General features: G+C 33.5%; 1 protein-coding gene and 1 long non-coding RNA gene across 2 annotated transcripts; one reads left to right on the plus strand and one right to left on the minus strand.

The window, feature by feature from the left end:
• Positions 1-1,904: 1,904 nt before the first annotated feature.
• LOC110867609 (protein PHOSPHATE STARVATION RESPONSE 1) lies at positions 1,905-4,470 on the minus strand. The gene is made up of 7 exons (XM_022116603.2): positions 3,530-4,470; positions 3,179-3,332; positions 3,014-3,090; positions 2,886-2,925; positions 2,650-2,704; positions 2,454-2,523; positions 1,905-2,362 (listed from the first exon to the last, which is right to left on the minus strand). The coding sequence occupies exons 1-7, from the start codon at positions 4,070-4,072 to the stop codon at positions 2,165-2,167; spliced, it is 1,137 nt and encodes a 378-aa protein (XP_021972295.1). The 5' UTR covers positions 4,073-4,470; the 3' UTR covers positions 1,905-2,164.
• Positions 4,471-17,965: 13,495 nt separating this feature from the next.
• LOC110936566 lies at positions 17,966-19,443 on the plus strand. The gene is made up of 4 exons (XR_002590125.2): positions 17,966-18,106; positions 18,203-18,208; positions 18,806-18,940; positions 19,342-19,443. It is a non-coding gene; the product is annotated as an uncharacterized LOC110936566 (long non-coding RNA).
• Positions 19,444-22,137: the final 2,694 nt, after the last annotated feature.

Consider the following 22,137-nt stretch of genomic DNA (forward strand, 5'->3'; position numbering starts at 1 on the left):
TAGTCACTATGGGGGTGTAGCTAATATATATGTTTATATATAAGCTAGTTTATATGTTTCATATACCCCGTAAACTATAAAAGGGTGTTTAATTACATCCTAGTCCATTCTTATAATATTCAGTGACATTGTTGTGAGGTTAAGCATAATATGTGGTTTTATGATTTGTGTAAATCATAGTAAACCATAATGCTTTTAATGATTTAAAGGGAAATCACCTATGTTGGAGAGAAGTGTGGTCGCTTCGAATGGAATTAGGGCATAATTCCTAGAGCTCCCGCAGAACCAGGAAAGTGCTCCATGACCATTATAGGACACGCTAGTGAGGGGATGGCCCGGCTAGGGAAAGTATTGTGTGAATGTATATTGTCGCTTACACAAATGGGGGGTTGTTCAAGGACATCACGTCTACAAAACCCTAGTAGGCTAAGTATGCTTCACAAAGGAAGGTTCAAAGGCAAAACCTACCTATCCTGCAATACTCGACTGTCGAGGTTTTATCGGGGAATTTTTTGGGTGTTTTCATCGATCTCCATTCATGTGGGGGATTGTTGGAAATTTAGTGAAAATGAGTTTTTCACTAAATATTTTGGACATCAATAATATTTATATATGTGTTGTATAAATAATTATTTATGGGTTTGTGTTCAAACTATGTCCAAATAGAGCTAAGATGAATGAGATATCGAAGCTTGAAGTTGTATGTTTGGAACAAACAAAGATGAGAAAAATGGATTGAGATTTGTCATCTTGTCCCACATAGGTGGAATGACAAAACTTAAAGTGGTATATAAGGAGGAGCACTCCTTGAAGGCAAACACTAGTGGGGACCAAAGGGTGCACCGCACCTGCACATATGCGCGCGTGATGTGGGCTATAAGCCCAATGCTGTGCGCTTTGAACTTCGCACACCGCCTTTGTATTTTTGCCCATGAGCGCGTGGTCAGATACATGGCGGGTCCGCTTATGGCGCACCCTTGGATGGCGTAGGCGGATGCCTTGGCATGGCGCATGGCGCACGTCATTGGCTATGGCGAAGACTGCAAGTGGCACGCGAGTATGGATGGCGCATAACCAGGTGGCATCCTGGTATGCATAGTGGCATCCAATTAGCGCGTGGCGCAAGAAGGTGTGTCTCCGCGGAAGCGTAGTGCAGGCTCAACTAAGGCGCGCCTGCATGCGCGTTCGACCGGTCAAACCAGTCTACTTACTAGAGAGTTAATGTTAGACGGTTTCCACTAGTGCCATAAGTTGAATGACAGTTTCTTTTTACTACCACTTAATATCCATTAAGTTAGAGTTTAACCCTTTTTATTACAAGATTAATGATCTTGTTAATTACAAGATTAATGATCTTGTTTATGTCATCATTAAGAGGGTTGAATGAGTCTATGCATCTAATTATAAAATGAATATGATTTATTCATTTGGGAAAAAAAGAAGAAAAATAGACACAACAAATTGGTCTTTTGTTCCTTGAAAATTTAGAGAGGAGCACTCTCTAAATTATTCTTTTCTCAACTTCATATTTTCCTAATTGTGTGAACACCAAATTATACCCGGTGCTATCTCGGGCATGAGAGTCATCTCCGGCAGTACACATACTGTTCCGGTTGTTGTACCCTGGGAGACAGACCGTCTGAGAGGAGGCGCGGAATCTGTTTTAAGGGAAGCGTGTTGAACACGTGCCTCAACCAAAAACTGTCAACAATTTTGCTTGTCTTGCAGCGGAGTTTCGATCTCGTAGATGCGGTTGAAGTTTTCCAAAGACATTGGCTTTGAATCAAGATTGGTACAATTATATTGTATTTTATATTCGCTTATTTAATTTTTATAACCGATATTGTACTAGTCGAATTTCTCACAAATAACGAGAGTCTCGTTATTATATATTTTGTAATACATTTTATAAAAAGTGAACCTAGTTCCTACATATTGATTGTCATATCTTATTTGTACACAAGATAACAATATATAGTCATCAAGTATAAACACACACATTTTACATTCAAGATTAAGTAGTCCATTCACAAAAAGCTCTTGTCTGATCATCTACAACCTTTCCATTTCTTGATCATCTAAATGGGAATGATGCATTTCCCATAACTCTTGAACACAAATGGATATTTCATCAAACGGTAGAGTTTTCTTAATGGAAATCGATCTAGCTTATTTTCGAAGGGAAAAGAGCGCTTTCAGTATCATCTTCTAAATTCAAAATCTCATCATCATCGAGATTCATGGAGTGATGGCAATCATTGGGTGAAGATGACTTGTTAGCTTTCGGTGGTTGATGTTGATCAAACAACCTCTTTAGTTGCTTCGCTTGTTCTTCTATTCTCATTTGTAAGCTCCTTTGAATCTGAAGTTAGATCAGATTGATTTTCAATATCAAAACTCAAAGTCTGTTCTTCAAATTTTTATAAAAAAGTTAAGATAAAACTAGAATTTACCTCTAATTGTTCATGAAGTTGCCTTTGTACAGCAAGTTGCATTTGTAGTGCATCCTTAAATTGCATGCCTCTGATGAACAAGTCAGTTTCAGATCAAAAACAATAAATTTATGTCAACTTTTTGACAAATTAAAGTGAAGAAATTAAAAAGAAACAAAACAATCCAAATTTAAGACATAAAAAAAAAGAATATTACGTTATATTTTCGATTTGTGACATGGTATCGATACTAGTTCTCTTCTCAGAATTTCCTACACAACAAAAACATTATCAAAACAAAAATAAAATTTATTTCTAGTGCATAAAATCTTATGAATCATTTTATCATGAAAAATAAAGTGTTAATACATTTTAATTTTTTTGTAAACATATAAAACAACAATGATTTAAAAACTATAATGCAACACCATGATTTGACAAAGTTCTTTGTACCTTTTGCAGATTCTGGTAAGTATTTTGCTATTCTATATTTCTGCAATATAAATAGAAATCAGTCACAATAAAAAATCTGCAAAAAAACTTACTAAATAGAAGCAAATTTGCTCCATAATAACTAGTACCTGTAAATGACTTTTCACATGAAAAATTGTTAACCCTTCTGAGTCCATCAGTTTCAGTATCGCCTTTGGCGTCGCCTCTAGTAAGAAAGTTAGTAAATCTCAAAAGATTAACGAAAATTCTAATACACATAAAGGGTAAAAGGCAATTATACAATAAGCGCATACTTTCAGCACCGCCTAAGCAATTCACACACTCCACAAACCGATCATGGAGATCTTGAGTCCATCTGATTCGTGTTTTACTCGGGACAACACTAACAGGATTTGTATTGTTAAACGAAAGTGGAGCCGAAGGTGGTCTAGAATGACCTAATTGTGCCTGCCCACAAAAATACACATCAATTTTATCAATCATCACGACGTTGGTTAAACGTACTTCTCTCTATTTTCATCATACTCCTTGAAAACATTAAATCAAGAGCGCTTTTTTCGTCTTTTAGTGTGAAAAGAGAAAATATTACAACTATTTTATCATAAAGTAGATTGAAATACAAGATCAAAATGTTAAAAACTTACAACAGGATCCGGATTTCCATTGTAACAAATAGCGGGTGGTGATTGTCTCCAATCAGAAACATCAGATTCTTCAAGTAATTTTCTCTTTAGCTCCCTAATCTGATCTTTTTCAGATTGATTAACGACCGTCATCTTGTATGATGATCTATCATAAGAACTGAAGTACCTAGTTTCAATATTGGGGTGCATAAAATAACTAGATTTCGTCTGGGGTGCAGAAGAAACATCTGTTTCTTCATTAAAAGATCTATGAACACCATTTTGAGAAAACCCTAAATATCTTTCCGTCGCTAAAAGTGCAGAAGCTGGTGATCCAATTTGTTCCATGATTGTTTTACTACAAGATGGAGTTTGTTGTCGGTAACATATCATCCGTTGTTGCTGTTGTTGTTGTTGTTGATGATGTTGTTGTTGTTGCGGTTGATCTTCTGGTTCTTGCTGGTTAATGATTTCTGATGGTAAAATAGCAACTTGCCATGGTTGTTGTGAACCACCAAATTCTCTAATTTTTAGATTGTAAACCATTTCTTGGTTACAACCCATCTTGATCAAAAAATGAAACAAAAAGAAGCTTTTCTCGATCAAAACTTGCCGCGATTTGAAATAAAGTCTTTCGATCAAGATTCAAGATAAGAACACGAAGAATACGAAGAAAAAAGTTTGAAGAATAAAAAAACAAAAAACAAAATATAGGTGTTGTTGTAATGCTAAAAGGAGTATGTGCATTACATTAATTATGAAGACAATGGAAGTCACCTCGACACTTGCATATATATTATTCCCAGAAGAAAAAAATATCAACATCCATATATCGATGATTCCAACTTATTTAAAATTCAATTGACATGTTTATACAAAACAATTCTTTGGCTGTGCTGTCTTCATAATAATTTAAGTGATAAATAAATCAAATAAATATTGTCTTTTGCATGATTCATCGTGTGGTGGATAAAAAATTATATACTATCGAAGGAAATAAAGGGCAAATAAGTTTCAAGAGCCGATTGATGTATGATTCCGGAAATTTGATTTAATATAATTTGTAATTTACGAGATAATAAGGGAATATTAGAGCCGGCATCTAATTTATTTTAATATATAACAGGTGAATTTTAGCATATATTCATATCCATCTTCATATTTACATTTTATTCCAAAGCACAAATTCAATAAGAATAAGCAAATCTTTAAGTGTGTTAGGTTGAACTGAATCAACTTGATGTACTTGAGATAAAATAGAGTACAAAGAGGAATTTGATTTGATTTTTTAGGTTAAATATACAGAATAACAACTTATTTATATTAAATCTCATTTTAGTGCTAGTCTAATTGTGTTGGTATTAGATTTTATGGTGACAATTATACTGTTGATTACTTAATTAGAGCATCAACAACGCGACCTCTAACGTCACCCCATAACATATACTACTTTTCTTTTCGAGATCAAGTTTTTTAACTTTGCGATGGTTTAACCTAACTATCAAGATTAAGTCGAAACGTCTTACATGATAAGTTGGTAAAGTTGTGTTGATTAGTTAAGTAAAGCTAAGTTACACTCAGTACTCCATGTAGTAAATTTTTAATGAAGGTTAATCAAATGTATTTGAATTTGTTTTTACAAACATGTGGTCATTTTCAATAATGGAGACACTTCTTGACATAGGGAAATCTAATCCAAAAGCTGGAACCCAACTTGTTGATAAAAAAAGAGACTAGGCATTCGAACATATCAGCATTCGAACATATCTTTTATAATATTGCTAACAGGAAGAGAAAAAGCAGACTAGATGGAATAGGATCTAGTTGGGGTACTTGTGATGTAAGTTATCATATACACATTCAATGTTGTTTTAACATATTGAATATATATCTTGTTACCAACTGGCGTTTTAATTATATTTTTAGAATACGCTAGTTGGTAACAAGATATATATTTAATATGTTTATCGTATCTCTCCTAAGGGGGATGGGCTTAGAGATGAGAGGGATGGAAGATTAAAGCACTACAACTTACACGAACTAGCACATTAGAAAGACACGTAACAATGTTATTTTTAGAAATTTTTATATATAGCTATTTTATATGCGATTGGTTTCCTATTTCTCACAAAATATAAAGCATGGAGATCGTCACATTATAAATAAGTGGACTTTCATTGACAGACGAATTCTTTGCATATCTGATGCAAGAGCATCCAACACGATAAACCAAACCAGACTCGAACGCGTGGGCAACCCGTATTAGAAGGTGACGATTCATTTGGAAGAGATCAAAACCATATCTGAATTTAAATTTCCTACTCTTTAGAATTTGTTTCCTATTTTCATGGCTTGTGGTTATATATTGGGGATTATTAGATGGCTTTTGATTTGAAAATTGACATTGTAAATCGGGTATTTGAGACTTAGGTCATGTTTGCCTTAGCTTTTCAAAACAAATTATATTTTTTGTGGAAAAGTTAATAAGTCACAATGACAATGGAGGGACTTATTGACTTTTCCCCTCACATGATAATTTATGCCAAACACCTTTTAACTTTTCAAAAAATCAATAAGTTAATAAGTCACTAAAATAAGCAATCCCAAACATCCCCTTAGAGACAACCATCTGACTCGAACCTTTGGGTTTAAAGTCTTTGAATATAATCAATAGTTTTTTTAGTTACTTGATCACTTTCGTATTTGCATCAATATCGGTGGTGAAAATAAAAGTGTCAGCAATCCGTCCGTGAAGGTTCGTGGGGAAAGTGGGCATGGGGTGTCTACTCTAACAGTGATATGCCGGTGATTAACACACATATTGGTGAAAAATTATTAAGTCTTAGCTTTTTTTTTTTTTTTTTGAGGAAATGTATATTGCATCGCTGACGAATATGTCTATCGGTGATGTTTTCGTTGATGAAAGTTTTGATGTGAATCATATCGAGTACAATAGTTTTAAAAAAAAAAGAATAGTTGAACCGGAACAACTTAAAGAATATGGTAATCTAACACACAATATATCTAACACACAATATATAGTAAAACTATGTATGTCAACCAATATCGTGGACCTTGATGTAACAAAATCAAATCACTCATTGCTTCGGGCTAGCTTTTCTTGACCTTAAGTTATATTTGTGAGACATCTAAGCCTTTGTAATTAATGTCCGTCCTCGCCAAGAATATGCACTCTATGATCTACGCACGCTATTAATTAATTGATCTTAAACATCCTTCGAAGGCTTCTATGCCCTTCACACATACTCAAGTTGTCGACGATGATGAGGGGATGGTGGGATGAGATGGGGAAACCTGCTTTCCGGCCAATTAAAGCTAGCTAGGGTTAGATTAGTAGGGAAGATGATTGCCGATGCTTATTTTTTTCCTTCTTTTTCAAGGAAAAAAAACAAAAATGACACAATGTTTTTATGTAAATAATATCTAAACGTCATCATGTACTGTATCATACTACGTTAAAAGAGTTAAATGCTTGGTTGGTCCCTGTGGTTTGCAAAAATTTCATACTTGGTTCTAGTGGTTTACTAATTACATGCGTGGTCCTAAAAGTTGTCAAAAATGAACTCGGTTGGTCCCCTGACCTAACCTCCGTTAAATTTCTCAGTTAATTATGTGTGAAATGACTATACTACCCTTGAACAATTAAAAGCAATAAAAAAACATATAAACAAAATGGCCGACTCCTCGTCTTCTTCGACCTCTCTCCTAAAAAAAACTAACACCATGATCTTGTCCAATTGTAACAATAAAACAGAGACACGATCTCTACAACAGAAAGGGTTTTGATTCGTTGTCAGATTACTGCGACCTACGGTTTCATCTAGAAGGATCGTATTCTTGCTCATGATTTACGGTGTGATGAAAGAGAGTTTCTGATCCGATCGGTGGTGTCACCTTCACAACCCACCACAACCTTCACCACTGTCACCCATCTCGACACCCACCACCACTACTCCCGTCACATAAACTTCCTCTCTCAACAATCCCCACCAGTAACCACCCCACCCACTACCATCACACACCACCACCACCACCACCGTCACCCACCTTCAGGAATGTCACGAGTTCTAAGTCCTCTCCACCACCAGCCACCATCTGACTCCACACCACGACACTACCAAGACATCACCCCCATCAGCCACCATCCCAACTGACCTCACCACTATCAGCCACAATCCCTATCGGAGATCAGAAAACCACCACCAACACCATCCATCACTAACTGGACGGCTGTGTCGTTGCCGGAATTAGGTGCCAGTGACGTATACCAGTGTGATTTCTTATGGATTTAAATTTTTTTAGGTTTTGTATCATCTGCAAAGAATTTAAACCACGAAACTTTAGAACTCAAATAGAAATTGAAGCTTGGGGATGGAATTAATCTTTGAGATGGAAGCTGGGTAATGTATCTAAAGAGAGAGAGACAGAGGGGGGTAGTTGCAGGTTGTGGTCAGGGGACATAATTAACTAAGAAATTAATTGAGAAATTCAAGGGTAATATAGTCATTTCACACATAATTAACTGAGAAATTTAATAGAGGTTAGGTCAGGGGACCAACCGAGTTCATTTTTGACAACTTTTGGGACCACGCATGTAATTAGTAAACCACTAGGACCAAGGATGAAATTTTTGCAAACCAAAGAGACCAACCAAACATTTAACTCACGTTAAAACTTGAAAGTTAATATACTATATGGACAGGCTTGTAACTTAACAAAAACAAAAATATGAACCGTTATAGCTATTTTAAAGTTAACTGCTATCTTTTGAAAGCACAAAGAGCCATAGATAATTCTAAAACTTAACGATACAACAGGATACAATAAGATTACCTATTAGTTTTAAATTTAAATGTACCTTGACATTACTCGTGGAGTTTAAAGAAAAGACATCATACATTCTAATATTGCCGATGCACCAAAGGTGGAAAGCCAACTATTTTCTTTGTATATATTATCTTGTAATTTATACTTCTTGTATTTTGCGCTCAAACAAGAATTTGTTTTTGAATTATATCACATAACAACCTCAGAATAGTCCAATTCTGGCTTATAAAAAAAAAACAAAAAAACAAAAAAAAAACCCACGTAAATGTACATTCGTTTCTTGGTTACACTTGCATTAAATAAATATATTCGAACTTTTATTTTTTCAAAATCGGCTTTAGATTGAAACCTCTAATCTATGTTAACCGCACCAAAACATGGTTTGAGATAGTTAACCAAACATGATATCACATGAACAATGTCTTGATTCGATATATACGCTAGAAAACATGCTAATATATTTTTTTCCAGTTTAAGCTATTTTAACGTGGTTAGCCATTTAGTAGTCTGTAACTAGTAAATGATGACGAAGACAGATAATATATTATTACATGTTTCCAAGTCCGGTTATAAAATGCGGAAACACATACATGCATTAATCAATGAAGTTAGAAAAGGGCTAAAACATAAAACATATATAATAAAGTTATATGAAAATAAAAACTAGTACTTTTGCCTCAGCCTGCCGTTTGACATTATGCAATTATGATTTATGGCCATTGAAATGAGGTTTAGATCAGATTATATTTATTTAGTTTAAATTTGTCTACAGAAAATATTATGAGTTTATAATAATAATAATAATAATAATAATAATTCAAACATAATAATTCATAATTGACTAAGATCATCTACAACGGTGTGTGGTAGAACAAATTTAGGGGAAAGGGAAGACACGCAGGTCCAACTTAACGAGCAGAAAGGAAAAGTAAAATCCGTCTGAAAGACATCCTTAAAAAGGGACTGTAAGAGGAAGGGGGGTGATAGAGGCCGCTCATGGATAGAGGTTGATTAATGCAGAGTGAAAAATGAATAAAATTGGTTCAGAACTAATTACCAAATTTAAACCTGTTACTGCTTTTTTAAAGATTAATATTGCTTAAGTTATGTTGTTATTATGATCGTTTAACATAATCTAGGTAAAGGATCTTGTACATTAATCCAGAAGTGTGAGAATTGTATTATAACACTATATATAACACCATATAAACACCGTATAACATTATGTAACACCATATAACACTATGTAACATTATATAACAAATATAACACTGTATTTTGTATGATAGCATGTCTATGATAGATGTATAGTGTTATATATTGTTATATAGTGTTACATAGTGTTACATAGTATTATATGGTGTTACATAGTGTTATACGGTGTTTATATGGTGTTATATATAGTATTATAATACAATTCTCACACTTCTGAATTAATGTACACTATCTCTACCCACATAATCTATATCTATCTATACTATATAATAAAGAGTAAAATGTCATTTACGTCCTTGAGGTTCGGCCATTTTTGCGAATTTTGTCCATGAGGTGTCATTTTCATCCAAAAAGTTTGAAATCTTTTCATTATCAACCCCGAGTTTCAAATTTCGAGGGAAGAAAGTCGTAATAAATTGTCAAACTCAAATATGAAAATGGTAAAAAAAATGCAAACCTGAAAGACTCAAATGCAAATATATATATAGGATAAGGATCATGTGAGAAGTAGTAGGGTGATTGAGAAACTTGAGAAGCATTCTGGACCACACATTTTCTCTAAGCTTTTCGTAATATACACATATGTATAGTTTAAAATTGACTATATACATATGTGTATAATTCAATATACATATATGTATATACTCAATTTTAAACTATACATATGTGTATATTACGAAAAGCTTAAAAAATGTGTGGTTCAGAATGCTTCTCAAGTTTCTCAAATAGGGTGGACTTCTCTTAGGATCCCTACCCTATATATATATATATATATATATATATATATATATATATATATATATATATATATATATATATATATATATTTGGATACAACAAGCAAACATCACTAAATCTCAGTGACGATTTTATGTGTTATTCTCTTGTCTCCTCATCCTTATCTCTTGTCAAAGATGTTAGATGTTTTCGCTTCTTTCACATTAAATAAAGATACTAAAATTGAAAGAATATATATTTATAGATATTTAATACAAATTTAACTATTGATGATAATTATTATCAACTAAATTGAGTTTAATATGAAACTAGGGAAAAGATCAAATAGGAAGTTTATTTTGTCTAGTAAGTATAGAAAGCAATAGGATTAGGACATGTGACAACATTTAAAATAAAGAAAAAGGGGTATTTTAGTCAATCCAACTCTTTCTTCTTCCTTTTCAAAACCCAATAACTTCAAAACCCACCATTTTCAAAACCCAGCATGTTCAACCATTTCTTTACTTTCTATCTCAATAATCACTACATTATAGTGCGATTTTCATCACCAATCAATGATTCAAACACCCGATCAACGTGTTCTTCAACTTTTTTGAAGAAAACCCAGTTTAATTTCATAAAAAAATCTCGTTTTTTCCGGTGATTTTGGAGATAATCACTCGATTCGTTCGATTCGAGCGCTACTAAGTGTTTCAATCATTTAAACTTTGTCAATTGTTGAATAAATCACTTCGATCCATGTAAGAAATTCTTTAATTTCATTTTTACGATCTGGGTTTTTTATTTAGTCATTGCGTTTTACGATCTTGGCGGGGGTCCGGGGGCAGCGCCCCTGACGGGGTCCAAGGGGCAGAGCCCCTGGCTGGGGTTGAATTGCGGCAGCCCCTGGCGGGGTCCAGACAGTTCACAGCACAGCACATACAACTATTGTCATGGTTCAATTGCGTTTTAGAACTAAAACATTTCTATGTGTTTTCTGTCAATTGCGTTTTAGAAAAACACATTCTTGAAGTATTTTTGGTGCATTGCGTTTTAGGTAAAACACTTTTTTAGATGTTTTCAGTCCATTGCGTTTTACAGATAACACTTTCTTTGGTTTTTTTAGTCAATTGCGTTTTAGAATGAGTCATTTTTAAGTGTTTTCTAGCCATTGCGTTTTACAAATAAGACATTTCTTTGTGTTTTTGGTGCATTGCGTTTTAGGTAAAACATTTTTTTATGTGTTTTCAGTCCATTGCGTTTTAGAAAACAGACATTTTAAGTGTTTTATGGCTATTGCGTTTTATAAATAAGACATTTCTTTGTGTTTTTGGTGCATTACGTTTTAGGTAAAACACATTTTTATGTGTTTTTAGTCCATTGCGTTTTAGAAAGTAAATTTTCTTTTGAGTTTTTAGGCTATTGCGTTTTAGAAATAAGACATTTCTTTGTGTTTTCTGGCCATTGCGTTTTACAATTAGTCATTTCTATGTGTTTTTGGTGCATTGCGTTTTCGAAAAATGACATTTTTTAGGGTTTTTTTTTCATTGCGTTTTACGTAACTGGGGGTTTTTCTATTGCGTTTTACGCAGCTGGGTTTTAAATTTTTTTTTGAAAATATAGCAATAGTATACTCGTTTTAAAGATAAAAAACGCTCGTTTTTTTGGTGCAATTTTTATAAAAAAATAATGTCGTATGAAAGAGGTATTAACGTTTAAAAAATGGGGGGGAATTGAAGGAGAGAGAAACTATTGGCTTGGATTGACTAGAATACCCCTCAACAAACTCACGCGCCTCTTTTCTTCACTTCAATTTCTCTGATTTAATCTTAGCCCTTGATTAACTAAATGGATGGTCAAGATCACTTCCTAGCCTTCCTAGCTAAATAAACTTCCTATTGTATCTCCACCCTATGAAACTAATTATAGATCATTTAAATTAATGACGTTACTTTTCATTTTCGAAAAATAAACAATTATTATTAATAGTCATTATATCTCAGACGGGCTTTATTTTATTTATTTATTTATTTTGAACGACAAATTTGGATCACTGACAGACTATTAGAGTATCATCATGTCACTAGCGAAACCATCCGATCATATCCATCTCCACTAGGCACAATGCCTATACACCAATTCAGGAGGAAACCCAATAAATATGGGAAAACCCCCCATTGTGAGAATCGAACCCAGGACCTATTTGTCCAAAGCCTTATCCCACCCCAAAGTGCCACTATGCTATAAAACCATGGGCCCGACGGGATTTATATTTTAATTAACTTTACTATTTTATACAACTATATTATTATTTCATTTTAAAGTTTTATCCACATATTTTTGAATTCAAAATTTTGTTTATTATCAATTAAATTGTTAAATCATTTTTTTTTAAATTCTACAAACTGAAAATGATTTTATAGTCATTTAGGATCCAACTAAAATTCATTCAATTGTATATTTACATATTAAAAATAAAATTATAATATTTGCTATGATTTATTGAATCCCATTACATATTTTATTATATATATATATATATATATATATATATATATATATATATAGCTGAAAGTATACTAGTAATTATTTTCTTTTATTCTCATTTTGATTATGGCATGGTTTATTTCAGCTCTATGCATATGTTTATATGTGTTTTGTAGGTATAACAACTTCAATTTATTTTCTTATGATCGGGTCAATTTGGGTTATTGTGTATCTTTGGCAGGTGAAACGATTAAAAATTAAATAAAATAGTATAAAATGAGAAAGTCATTTGGTTGAAAGTCCCTAAGTTTAAATTTAATGCAAATACGTATATTTAGATTGTATATTATATCATAAGAGTAAAATGCACGGATAGTCTTTGTTGTTTGGTAAAGTAATAGGTTTATTCCCCAACTTTTGGAAATTACATTGGTGCTACTTGTGATTTGCTTGGTTGTTACCCGGATAGTCCCTATAATGGATGTCCGTTAAGTTTTCCAGTTAAGTTGCTATGAAATGACTAAACTACCCTTTATATTTAAAAATAATAAATAAACCTGCACCAAACCCACACCCATTGCCCCCTCTTCTCCGGTGATGTTTTCTCATTGTCGGAATCACCTCCAACGCCATACTCACCTATTTCATTCCATAACACCACTTACCTCCACCGTTAATGCCACCCATATGCAACCATTAAGACCACCCACATGTAGAAAGAGAAAGAGATGTATCTAGAGAGAGAAACAAGTAGAGAGAGAAGGAGATCTACAAATAGAAACCACCGAAACCATCGTCATCATTTCTGTAGCCACCGATAACACCGCCCTTGCCATCGAACTTACCCATATACTCATCGTCATTCACTCCGTCAATCTTAGCCGCCATCACTATCGCCTCCCCCCGACGTCACACCGTTCCCATGAGTAATTGACCTTCAACCATAACCACCACCATCCACTTATCTCTTGAAACCCTAATTTTCAGTAAATCCTCTATTTTTTCGAGAAACCCATCAAAACCACACATCAAAACAAGTCAACAAGCTGAAATTAGGGCGTTGGTTGGTGGATGTGTGTGAAACAACTCGAAAATGGTGGTGAACGGTGTTGTCGACGATGCGAAACTATGAGGAAGAAGACCGGTGATGGTGTGGCTTTGTTTGAGATTTGAGAGAAAGGGTAGGAGAAAAGGTGGGTAGGTGGGTCCCACATATTTATTTTTTTATTTCTTTTAGTGTTTTATTTATTATTTTTAAATATAAAGGGTAGTTTAGTCATTTTATAGCAACTTAACTGGAAAACTTAACGGACATCCATTATAAGAACTATCCGAGTAACAACCGAGCAAACCACAGGGAGTACCAATGTAATCTCCAAAAGTTAGGGACTAAACCTGTTATTTTAGCAAACCACAGGGACTATCCGTGCATTTTACTCTAATCATAACGATATAATTTTTTACTAATATATGACACTTATTAGCTATACCTGATAAATACTTATTTTCTTTATTAATATTTATTTTATGAATATTTCTTTTTTGTACGATTTTTATTTTTTATTTAGCATTTTATTAATCTAACCTCGTGTAATATACGGGTTTTTAATCTATTATATTACAAAAGATTATTATTTGAATAACTTCTACTGATTTGTAAACGTGTTAGCTAGATTTCAATCTATTTCATTCTGAGTGGTTCTATATTTTATCGGTTTAAAGATTCAACAAATCGTATTATGTTAATGTCTATTAATAAAGAATAAACATTTAATTAAATTATCCTTACGGTTTGTTTAACATTATAATTATAATTTGGATATATTTTGTGAATTCGTGAATGTAGTTTAGTGATAGTGGCATGATTAATACGTGTAATCAAGTATTTAATTTATTGATGAAACGATATGTCGTGATTATTCATTATTATAGAATTGCGGGCGATATCTTTAAGGGTTTGCCAAAATAGGAAAGAGTTCAAAGGCCTCGTTGGGATATAAATGAATCTGACCTCTAGGGTTTTGAAAGGCTGGATATGTTGTCTATTAGAATATTCATTTTAATATATTCAAGTTCCCTTTGATGTATTTTTCACTATATAATACTCATTATAATTAAAATTTTGATGGAAACGATAATATATGATAAGAACAGAAAACGACTGAATAATTGATGAATATGACAATAAAAAGGTAACTATTGTCGCAATATCTGTTACGAGCTGCTTATAGACTGAATATAAATAAAATGAACGGTATTAAACAAACCAGATAAATTCGTAGCAAAAGTCGTTGATACTTGTCTTATACCTTGATAGCAAATCAACTAATATATTTGCAAAGGTTACTATCGTTCATGTACATTAAGGTATTTCATAACGAAATTTCTACGATATCTTTATTCAAATAGGAGAAAAATTTACATCGAAATAGTTGGTAAACGGGCAACAAGCTGCGCCGCTACCCCTTTTTGAATAGCAAAACTAAGCCTTTTAAAAACTACGTTCATAGATCTCGGGGTCATAACATTACTATGCATGACTAAGGTATTAGATTAGAAAAGCTAGCTTCATGCACATACTAACTTACATTGTTAGTCTATTTCCGGTTTTTAAATAAATAGATGAGTTAATAATGAGTTAAGGTTGTCTGCATATATCATTCTCAGACTCTACCTTAACTTTACTATTGATGAGATTTACTGAGTATGATGATGATGTAATTGGTTGAAAATGACCATAATGTAAGATTTGCATGATTTCCTTTTTTGTCTCAATATTATTAGTATTAGTTGAGTCAGTGGAGTAGTGGGTTAAATGATTAACATTGTGATTGCTATTTAATCGAGTTTGTATGTGCATTTGTTTTTTATGAATGAAAAATGTTGATTTGAGTCTATTTCTCTCTAAATGTTCTTCATGTCTCCTTTAACCTCCTTTCTAGTTATCCAAATCCAACTTTGTACACCACAAGTGGTATAGAGCCGCCATAATTCCCCTTGGGACCCATGGTTACTAAAAAACTATCTAAACGTTAGTTCCATCATTGGAGAGAATCCTTTGCGAGACTCAAGTCCTGGTTTGAAACCATGTTCGCTGAGCTCCGATCGACCCAAACCAAGTTCGAAGCCCGCCACACCCCTATATCGCCACCACAAGTTACCGTTCCCGCACCACCACTCGTTTTCTCCGCAACACCACTTGCAAAATTACAAGTGAAAATTGATGTGGTTGCTCAACCTCATAAGTGTGTTCTCGAATAAAAATGATAAACTCATGTTGCGTGTCTCTACTACCGCACCTGTTGTAATTAAGGAGGCATTAGAGAACAGAACCAAGGAAATTGCAATGACATTTTCTAATGATCCTCCTACCTTGGTTGAGGTAACATAGTGTAAAATTAAGGCACATGTGGTCCCTGTTTCTAATAGGACCCTCATTTGGTTGTAGAAGCTAAAACTGAGAAACCATGATGTTTCACCGACTCTTGTCCGGATGCCACCAAGGTGACCGAGTGCCGGCCACCGTGGCCCTTCATTAAAACTGCTAACGCGCGTATAAAAATGTTTTCTTACCCGTTGATCAGAGGATACCCTTTGTGGGTTTAAGTGGTGTGTCGGTTAATCATGTGTCGGTGTTTAGTACTGGGCCCATATGTATTGAAAGGCATGTAAAACTGTATACAAGATAATTTGAATAATCCCAAGTTATTTATAAAACATGTGCCTTGTGTACTTAAATCAATTTTGAAGATGTTTTCAAAATGAGTAGGTTGATTGTATTTACCAGTGAAAACTGACGTATTTTCAAAAGACTAAGTCACTGGTACAAATACGTAAATAGGCTGGAAGCTGCTCGGTAATGCTAGAAGAGGAATTTGCAACTCTTTTGCATATGTCTATTAGTCTGTTAATCTCCCTTTTGTACTTTTATTTGATCCACCTGTGGATTCTATTACAAACAAGTCAGTATATTTATTTTTGATCTTTGAACACTTATGTTTGTAAAAATATTTTATACTCCAAGACTTCCGCTGTGCTATCTGTGAATATTTGACTATGACGATACCAATCTTACGTCACGATACTCCCTATCCGGGCCCACCGGGATTTGTGGTAAATATCGGGGTGTGACACTACATATCTAGTGATGGTGGGTGGTGGCGGGTTTGATGGTGGTCGTTGCTGTTTGCTTAGAGAGAGAGAGAGAGAGAGAGAGAGAGTTCAAAGTGTGAAAGAGAAAATGAGTATTTATATTTGATTTTATTTTCTTTAATCTATACTATAAATAATTAAGTAGAAAGACTAAACTGCACTTAAGTGAATAAATTTAACTGAAAATTTTAACCTTATTAGTGCTAAAGGACGAAAAATGTACTGAGTTTTCCAAATAAAGGATTGTGACTGTAATTATTGAAGTTAAAGACTATCTATTGCAATTCGATATAAATATAAAGGAGGAAAAATGTAACCCAAATTTCATGTATTGTATTCTCATATTTACTTTATTTATATCTATTATGGGTTCGGTCGCACATCTAAATTAATGGAACTATGGAAGCAAACCTATAATCACTATCACATACTTTAAGTGTTATAAAACTCTTTAAAAAAGTTCCATTTTAGCTAAAGAAAAGAAATTCCACCCAAAATTGTCCAAAACGTGGGGCCTAATGATATTTGAGAAACCTTTAAATACATGTTCTAAATTTTTGAAATTATATAAAAAGACGACACAACTTATATATAAATATTATGGGTTTAGCTTAATCTAAATATAAGTTTGGCTGCTTTTGAATCGAATTTGCTAACATGTTTAGCTAAATGAGCCATGTCCATCTCAACTAACATGTTCTCGGGTTCATCCATTTGTTTTGTTTTGTTTTTTTTAAACGGGTATTTTATGTTAAAGGCTTAAAGCTTAAATTAATAATAGACATTTTTTGGTCAAAATTTAATGAGACAAATTGATGTCAGGTTTTGGTATTTTAAAGGCAATCTATTATATATAATAAACAAGAAGATTTGGGCTGATGTAGCACGTTCTTAGGGCTTCTCAGGATTCATTTTGGCGGGAAAATGAGCTGGGTTTTATATCATCCGCGGATACCCATTTTGATGTGATTCGACCCGTTTTATGACCCGGGTATATAAGTCACATAAAAAAACCTAATTTCCTGTAGCCCTATTCTTTTCCTTCACCGCTTCACAACCAAACCCTAGCCTCCGTCTTCCTTGAAGCTTCTACATCTAATTTTCTCTGAAAAGATAGGTGTCGCTTGTGCTTTGAATCGACTGATAAAGGATTCCAAACTCAAACCGATTCACTTACAAGTATGTGGATTCTTTAGTCGATATTGATTTTATTCGTTTTATTTGTTTCATCGTCTCAGTTTTTTTCTAAAATTTTGACTGTTTCATATGAGGAAGATGGTGGTGGCCTGAAGAGGAACGATGACAACGACATTGGTTGATTTAGGTTTTCCCCGTGGTGGTCTTATGAAGGTTGTGGTTTAACGCAACAACGAAATGGCGGCGGCTAGGGTTTCACCAACACATAAATCGGTACCTTTCTATTTCATTTTTAACCCTATTATTCAGATTTGATTTGTTGCATATCCTATTTTCATATAATTTTGTTCATGATTTACTGTGAGTTCGTCAGTTCTAATCGTTTTAGGGTTTTTACTGTTTGTTATTTTTTTTTTTGAAGGTCATTGTAATAATGTTTTGGATGTTGTGATCGGATGAAAATGATCTGTTTTAAGAGTATTCAATTACAAATGTTTAATAAATTTGCCAGTAATTTGATTGAAAAGCTTTTGTATAACATTATGTGATTTTTTATATATTATGTTTATTAATCTGATGGTGATTTGTGATAGTGTAGTTTTTTTTTTTTTATAACCTAGAGTGGATGAATAACTGAAATCTGTCAAGTGAATGGTCTCAGTTTTTTATTGATTTTATTTGTTTTATTTGTTTCATCGTCTCAGTTTTTTTCTAAAATTTTGACTATTTCGTATGAGGAAGATGGTGGTGGCCTGAAGAGGAACGATGACAACAACATTGGTTGATTTAGGTTTTCCCAGTGGTGGTCTTATGATGGTTGTGGTTTAACGCAACAACGAAAGGGCGGCGGCTAGGGTTTCACCAACACATAAATCGGTATCTTTCTATTTCATTTTTAACCCTATTATTCAGATTTGATTTGTTGCATATCCTATTTTCATATAATTTTGTTCATGATTTACTGTGAGTTCGTCAGTTCTAATCGTTTTAGGGTTTTTACTGTTTGTTATTTTTTTTGAAGGTCATTGTAATAATGTTTTGGATGTTGTGATCGGATTAAGAGTATTCAATTACAAATGTTTAATAAATTTGCCAGTAATTTGATTGAAAAGCTTTTGTATAACATTATGTGATTGTTTATATATTATGTTTATTAATCTGATGGTGATTTGTGATAGTGTAGTTTTTTTTAATAACCTAGAGTGGATGAATAACTGAAATCTGTCAAGTGAATGGACTAATTTGTTCTGATATTCGCGATTCTTTGGGTTTTTTAGATCTGGACCGACCGGTGTTGACGAAAAAGGAATTACTCTTTGTTTTCGGAAGGATGTTTGGGGGTTTAGCTATGACATGTGCTGATAAACTTTCTGATGTACTTGATTATAAATGACATATTTGCCATCATTTTTTGCACATATGATACTGCAATTTGGTGTTTGTAAAGTAAGAGATGTGGACTAAAGTTGTTTCTGTCATGAAAATAACTTATGTGGTAGTTTGTTAGTTTCATTTTTTATGACACATTGTTCATTATTATTTATTATTTTGGGATTTTTTTGTCAGGTGCCCAAGGCAAAATGGGTTCCTTTTTTTAAACGTTTGTAAGTTCTTATGGATTTCTTTGAGTACATCTTTTTGTTAGTTTGTCTTTTTTGATTTGTCAATGTCTCACCACTTAGCTATATATGTTTTCAGGAGTTGGAGAATATATGTTCGGAATTTCGCATCATACATGCCTGTCACGTTGAGTTGTGATCACCATGTTATTGATGGTATGTGTTGTTATGGCTATAATTATGTGTCTAAATGGACTCGGTTGGGTAACGGGTCAGATGGGTATATTTGTTGATACATATATTTGTTCATGTATATTATTTAATCGAAAACAATTAATTATAAACTAATAAGAGTTCTATTTTCTATATTGGTTGCTTTTTAAACTGGGGGAAAATCGTAATGGGTCAACCTGAACCATGACCTTTTTGCAAAAGTGCCAAAGGTTCATGGTTCGGGTTGAAAAGAAAGATTACTAATTTAGTCAGCTAGAAGCCAAATGTCATGGTAGGAAAGAAAGATTTTTATTTATTTAAGGTAACCGACAAAGTAATATTTGTTAAATATCTAACGGGTGAAACGGGTATAATAATAAACATGTCAATGAGCCGAGTATGTGAAACGGGTCTAAATATGGTTAATTCGCTATAATAAATTCTTAGGTTTTCTGTTTTTGGGGTTTAGGATTAGCAAAAGTGTTGTTACACTTTTACTATAATAGTTCAGTTCATGTTTATGTTTAAAGATTTGAACTATGATAAGCTAAAGCATTAGTTACCCTTTTACTATAATTTCTTGGATGAGTTAATAGATTTCTTTATTCAAAGCTAAAGAAGCATAAACAAGATTTATTAGTTGAGAGGGTAGTAAAAGAGTAACGTGTTCAGAATGGGTTCAAGATTGTTAGGGAGGTTGTTCTTGAGTAAAAAACTATATCTAATTCAAAAAAAAGTTTCATCTCCTGAAAGATTTTGGCTTTATAAAGTTTCTATCTGGTACAAGTGTTCAAGCTCTGAAAATGTATAAAAAATTGCCAAAACTAGGTTCCGGTACCGGAAATCGCCAAAACTACGTACCGATACCAAAAATGGCCAAAACTGTGGGTACTGCTACCGAAAATCCCCAAAACTAGGTACCGGTACTGAAAATGTTTTGTATGGTACCGGTACCAGTACCGATCGATGTCGTACCGGTATTTAAATGTAAAAAATGGTCATTTTACTACCAAAAGTATCGGTACCGAAAACGGCAAAAAGTGGGTTCCGAGTCGGTACTGAAAATAATTCGGTACAGTACTGGTCTAAGTACCAAATGCTCATCCCTACCTTCTATATATTAGTAGGTTAATTTTTGTTTGTTTTTTTTTTATTTTAAACGGGTCAAACATATTATGTTTTAAATGATTTAACTAAAGAGAATCGGATGAATGAATCTAACTGATTAGATGAGTCAAGCTTGGTCAAACGGTTTGAAACTTAGCGGAAGTGCATGTAAATACACCAAAACCTAAGATGAGTCCTTATAAATGGTTACAATACATTGTAATGATACGAATTTTGTGTAACCAAAAATGGTAAATGATATGTTTGTGGCCCAGTTTCCCAACCCAGTTCAACTCACACTAATAATTACACGTGTTGACCCATTGCCACCTCTACTATAAAGTTTGCATAATTTATGTACGAATAAAAGTTTCACGACTTATTTTAAAACTGTGAAAGCATCCAAACCGGTTATCATGTCCAGCACCATATGCAGCAACGACACAACAGGGAGCAAAGGTAAAATTACCATTTTATTTCGTTTGTGCTTTCAATAGTAAAGCAAATGTTATGCATTACATACTGAGTTTTTTAATTTTATGTATATATCACCAGTTGAAGATGAAGCAGATTGTCATCCACCTTTTACAAGGAATGTGGTTCAATATTACACACCAGCTACCTGGGCAGTTCGATAGGGTACGCAACAGCTAACTGGAGAGTTTGCTTTATTTAAAAGCTTTATTTGTGGTAATTTGCTGTATTTTAGAAATTATGGTTCTAATTTGGGGCTTTTCATTACATGTAGTGTTTTCATAGTGCTCTGGAGTCAACTGTCTTCTATCAGGTACAAGATCTCTGTTTTAAAATTGCTGATGAAAATTGTTGATAATTTAAATTGCACACTGTTTAGGTCTTGAAATTAGGTATTTAGGTAATTCAAAGATCCTTTCTATTTGCTGAAACTAATTGTTATCTCTTGCGTAGGTATATTGCATCTGATGTAAGACTGTTCACCACTTCGATTTCATCTTAAAGGTATTGATGTGCGTGTAGTGTAATATATTTTTGATGATTATTTAAGCCCTTTTTACACTTTTAGCCAAGTTTTAAATTTATAAAACACGATATTCACTAACACTAAACACACATATGGGCAAGTGCACCCATCGTGGACGTAGTATAGTGTTGGTAAGATACCGAGGTCGTCCAAGGACACAAGAGCTTTTAATACCGGTTTATCCTCAACGTCTA

Source organism: Helianthus annuus, chromosome 1 (genome assembly GCF_002127325.2).
Source record: "Helianthus annuus cultivar XRQ/B chromosome 1, HanXRQr2.0-SUNRISE, whole genome shotgun sequence".
Lineage (NCBI taxonomy): Eukaryota > Viridiplantae > Streptophyta > Magnoliopsida > Asterales > Asteraceae > Helianthus > Helianthus annuus.

What these genes read in the sequence shown, in the direction of transcription:
- LOC110867609 (XM_022116603.2), bottom strand. Translation starts at nt 4,072, where the DNA reads ATGGGTTGTAACCAAGAAATGGTTTACAATCTAAAAATTAGAGAATTT. An exon ending in ATGGAAATCCGGATCCTGTT is followed by an intron (nt 3,333 to 3,529) that starts GTAAGTTTTTAA and finishes TTTTGTGGGCAG; the next exon opens with GCACAATTAGGTCATTCTAG. An exon ending in TTGCTTAGGCGGTGCTGAAA is followed by an intron (nt 3,091 to 3,178) that starts GTATGCGCTTAT and finishes CTTTCTTACTAG; the next exon opens with AGGCGACGCCAAAGGCGATA.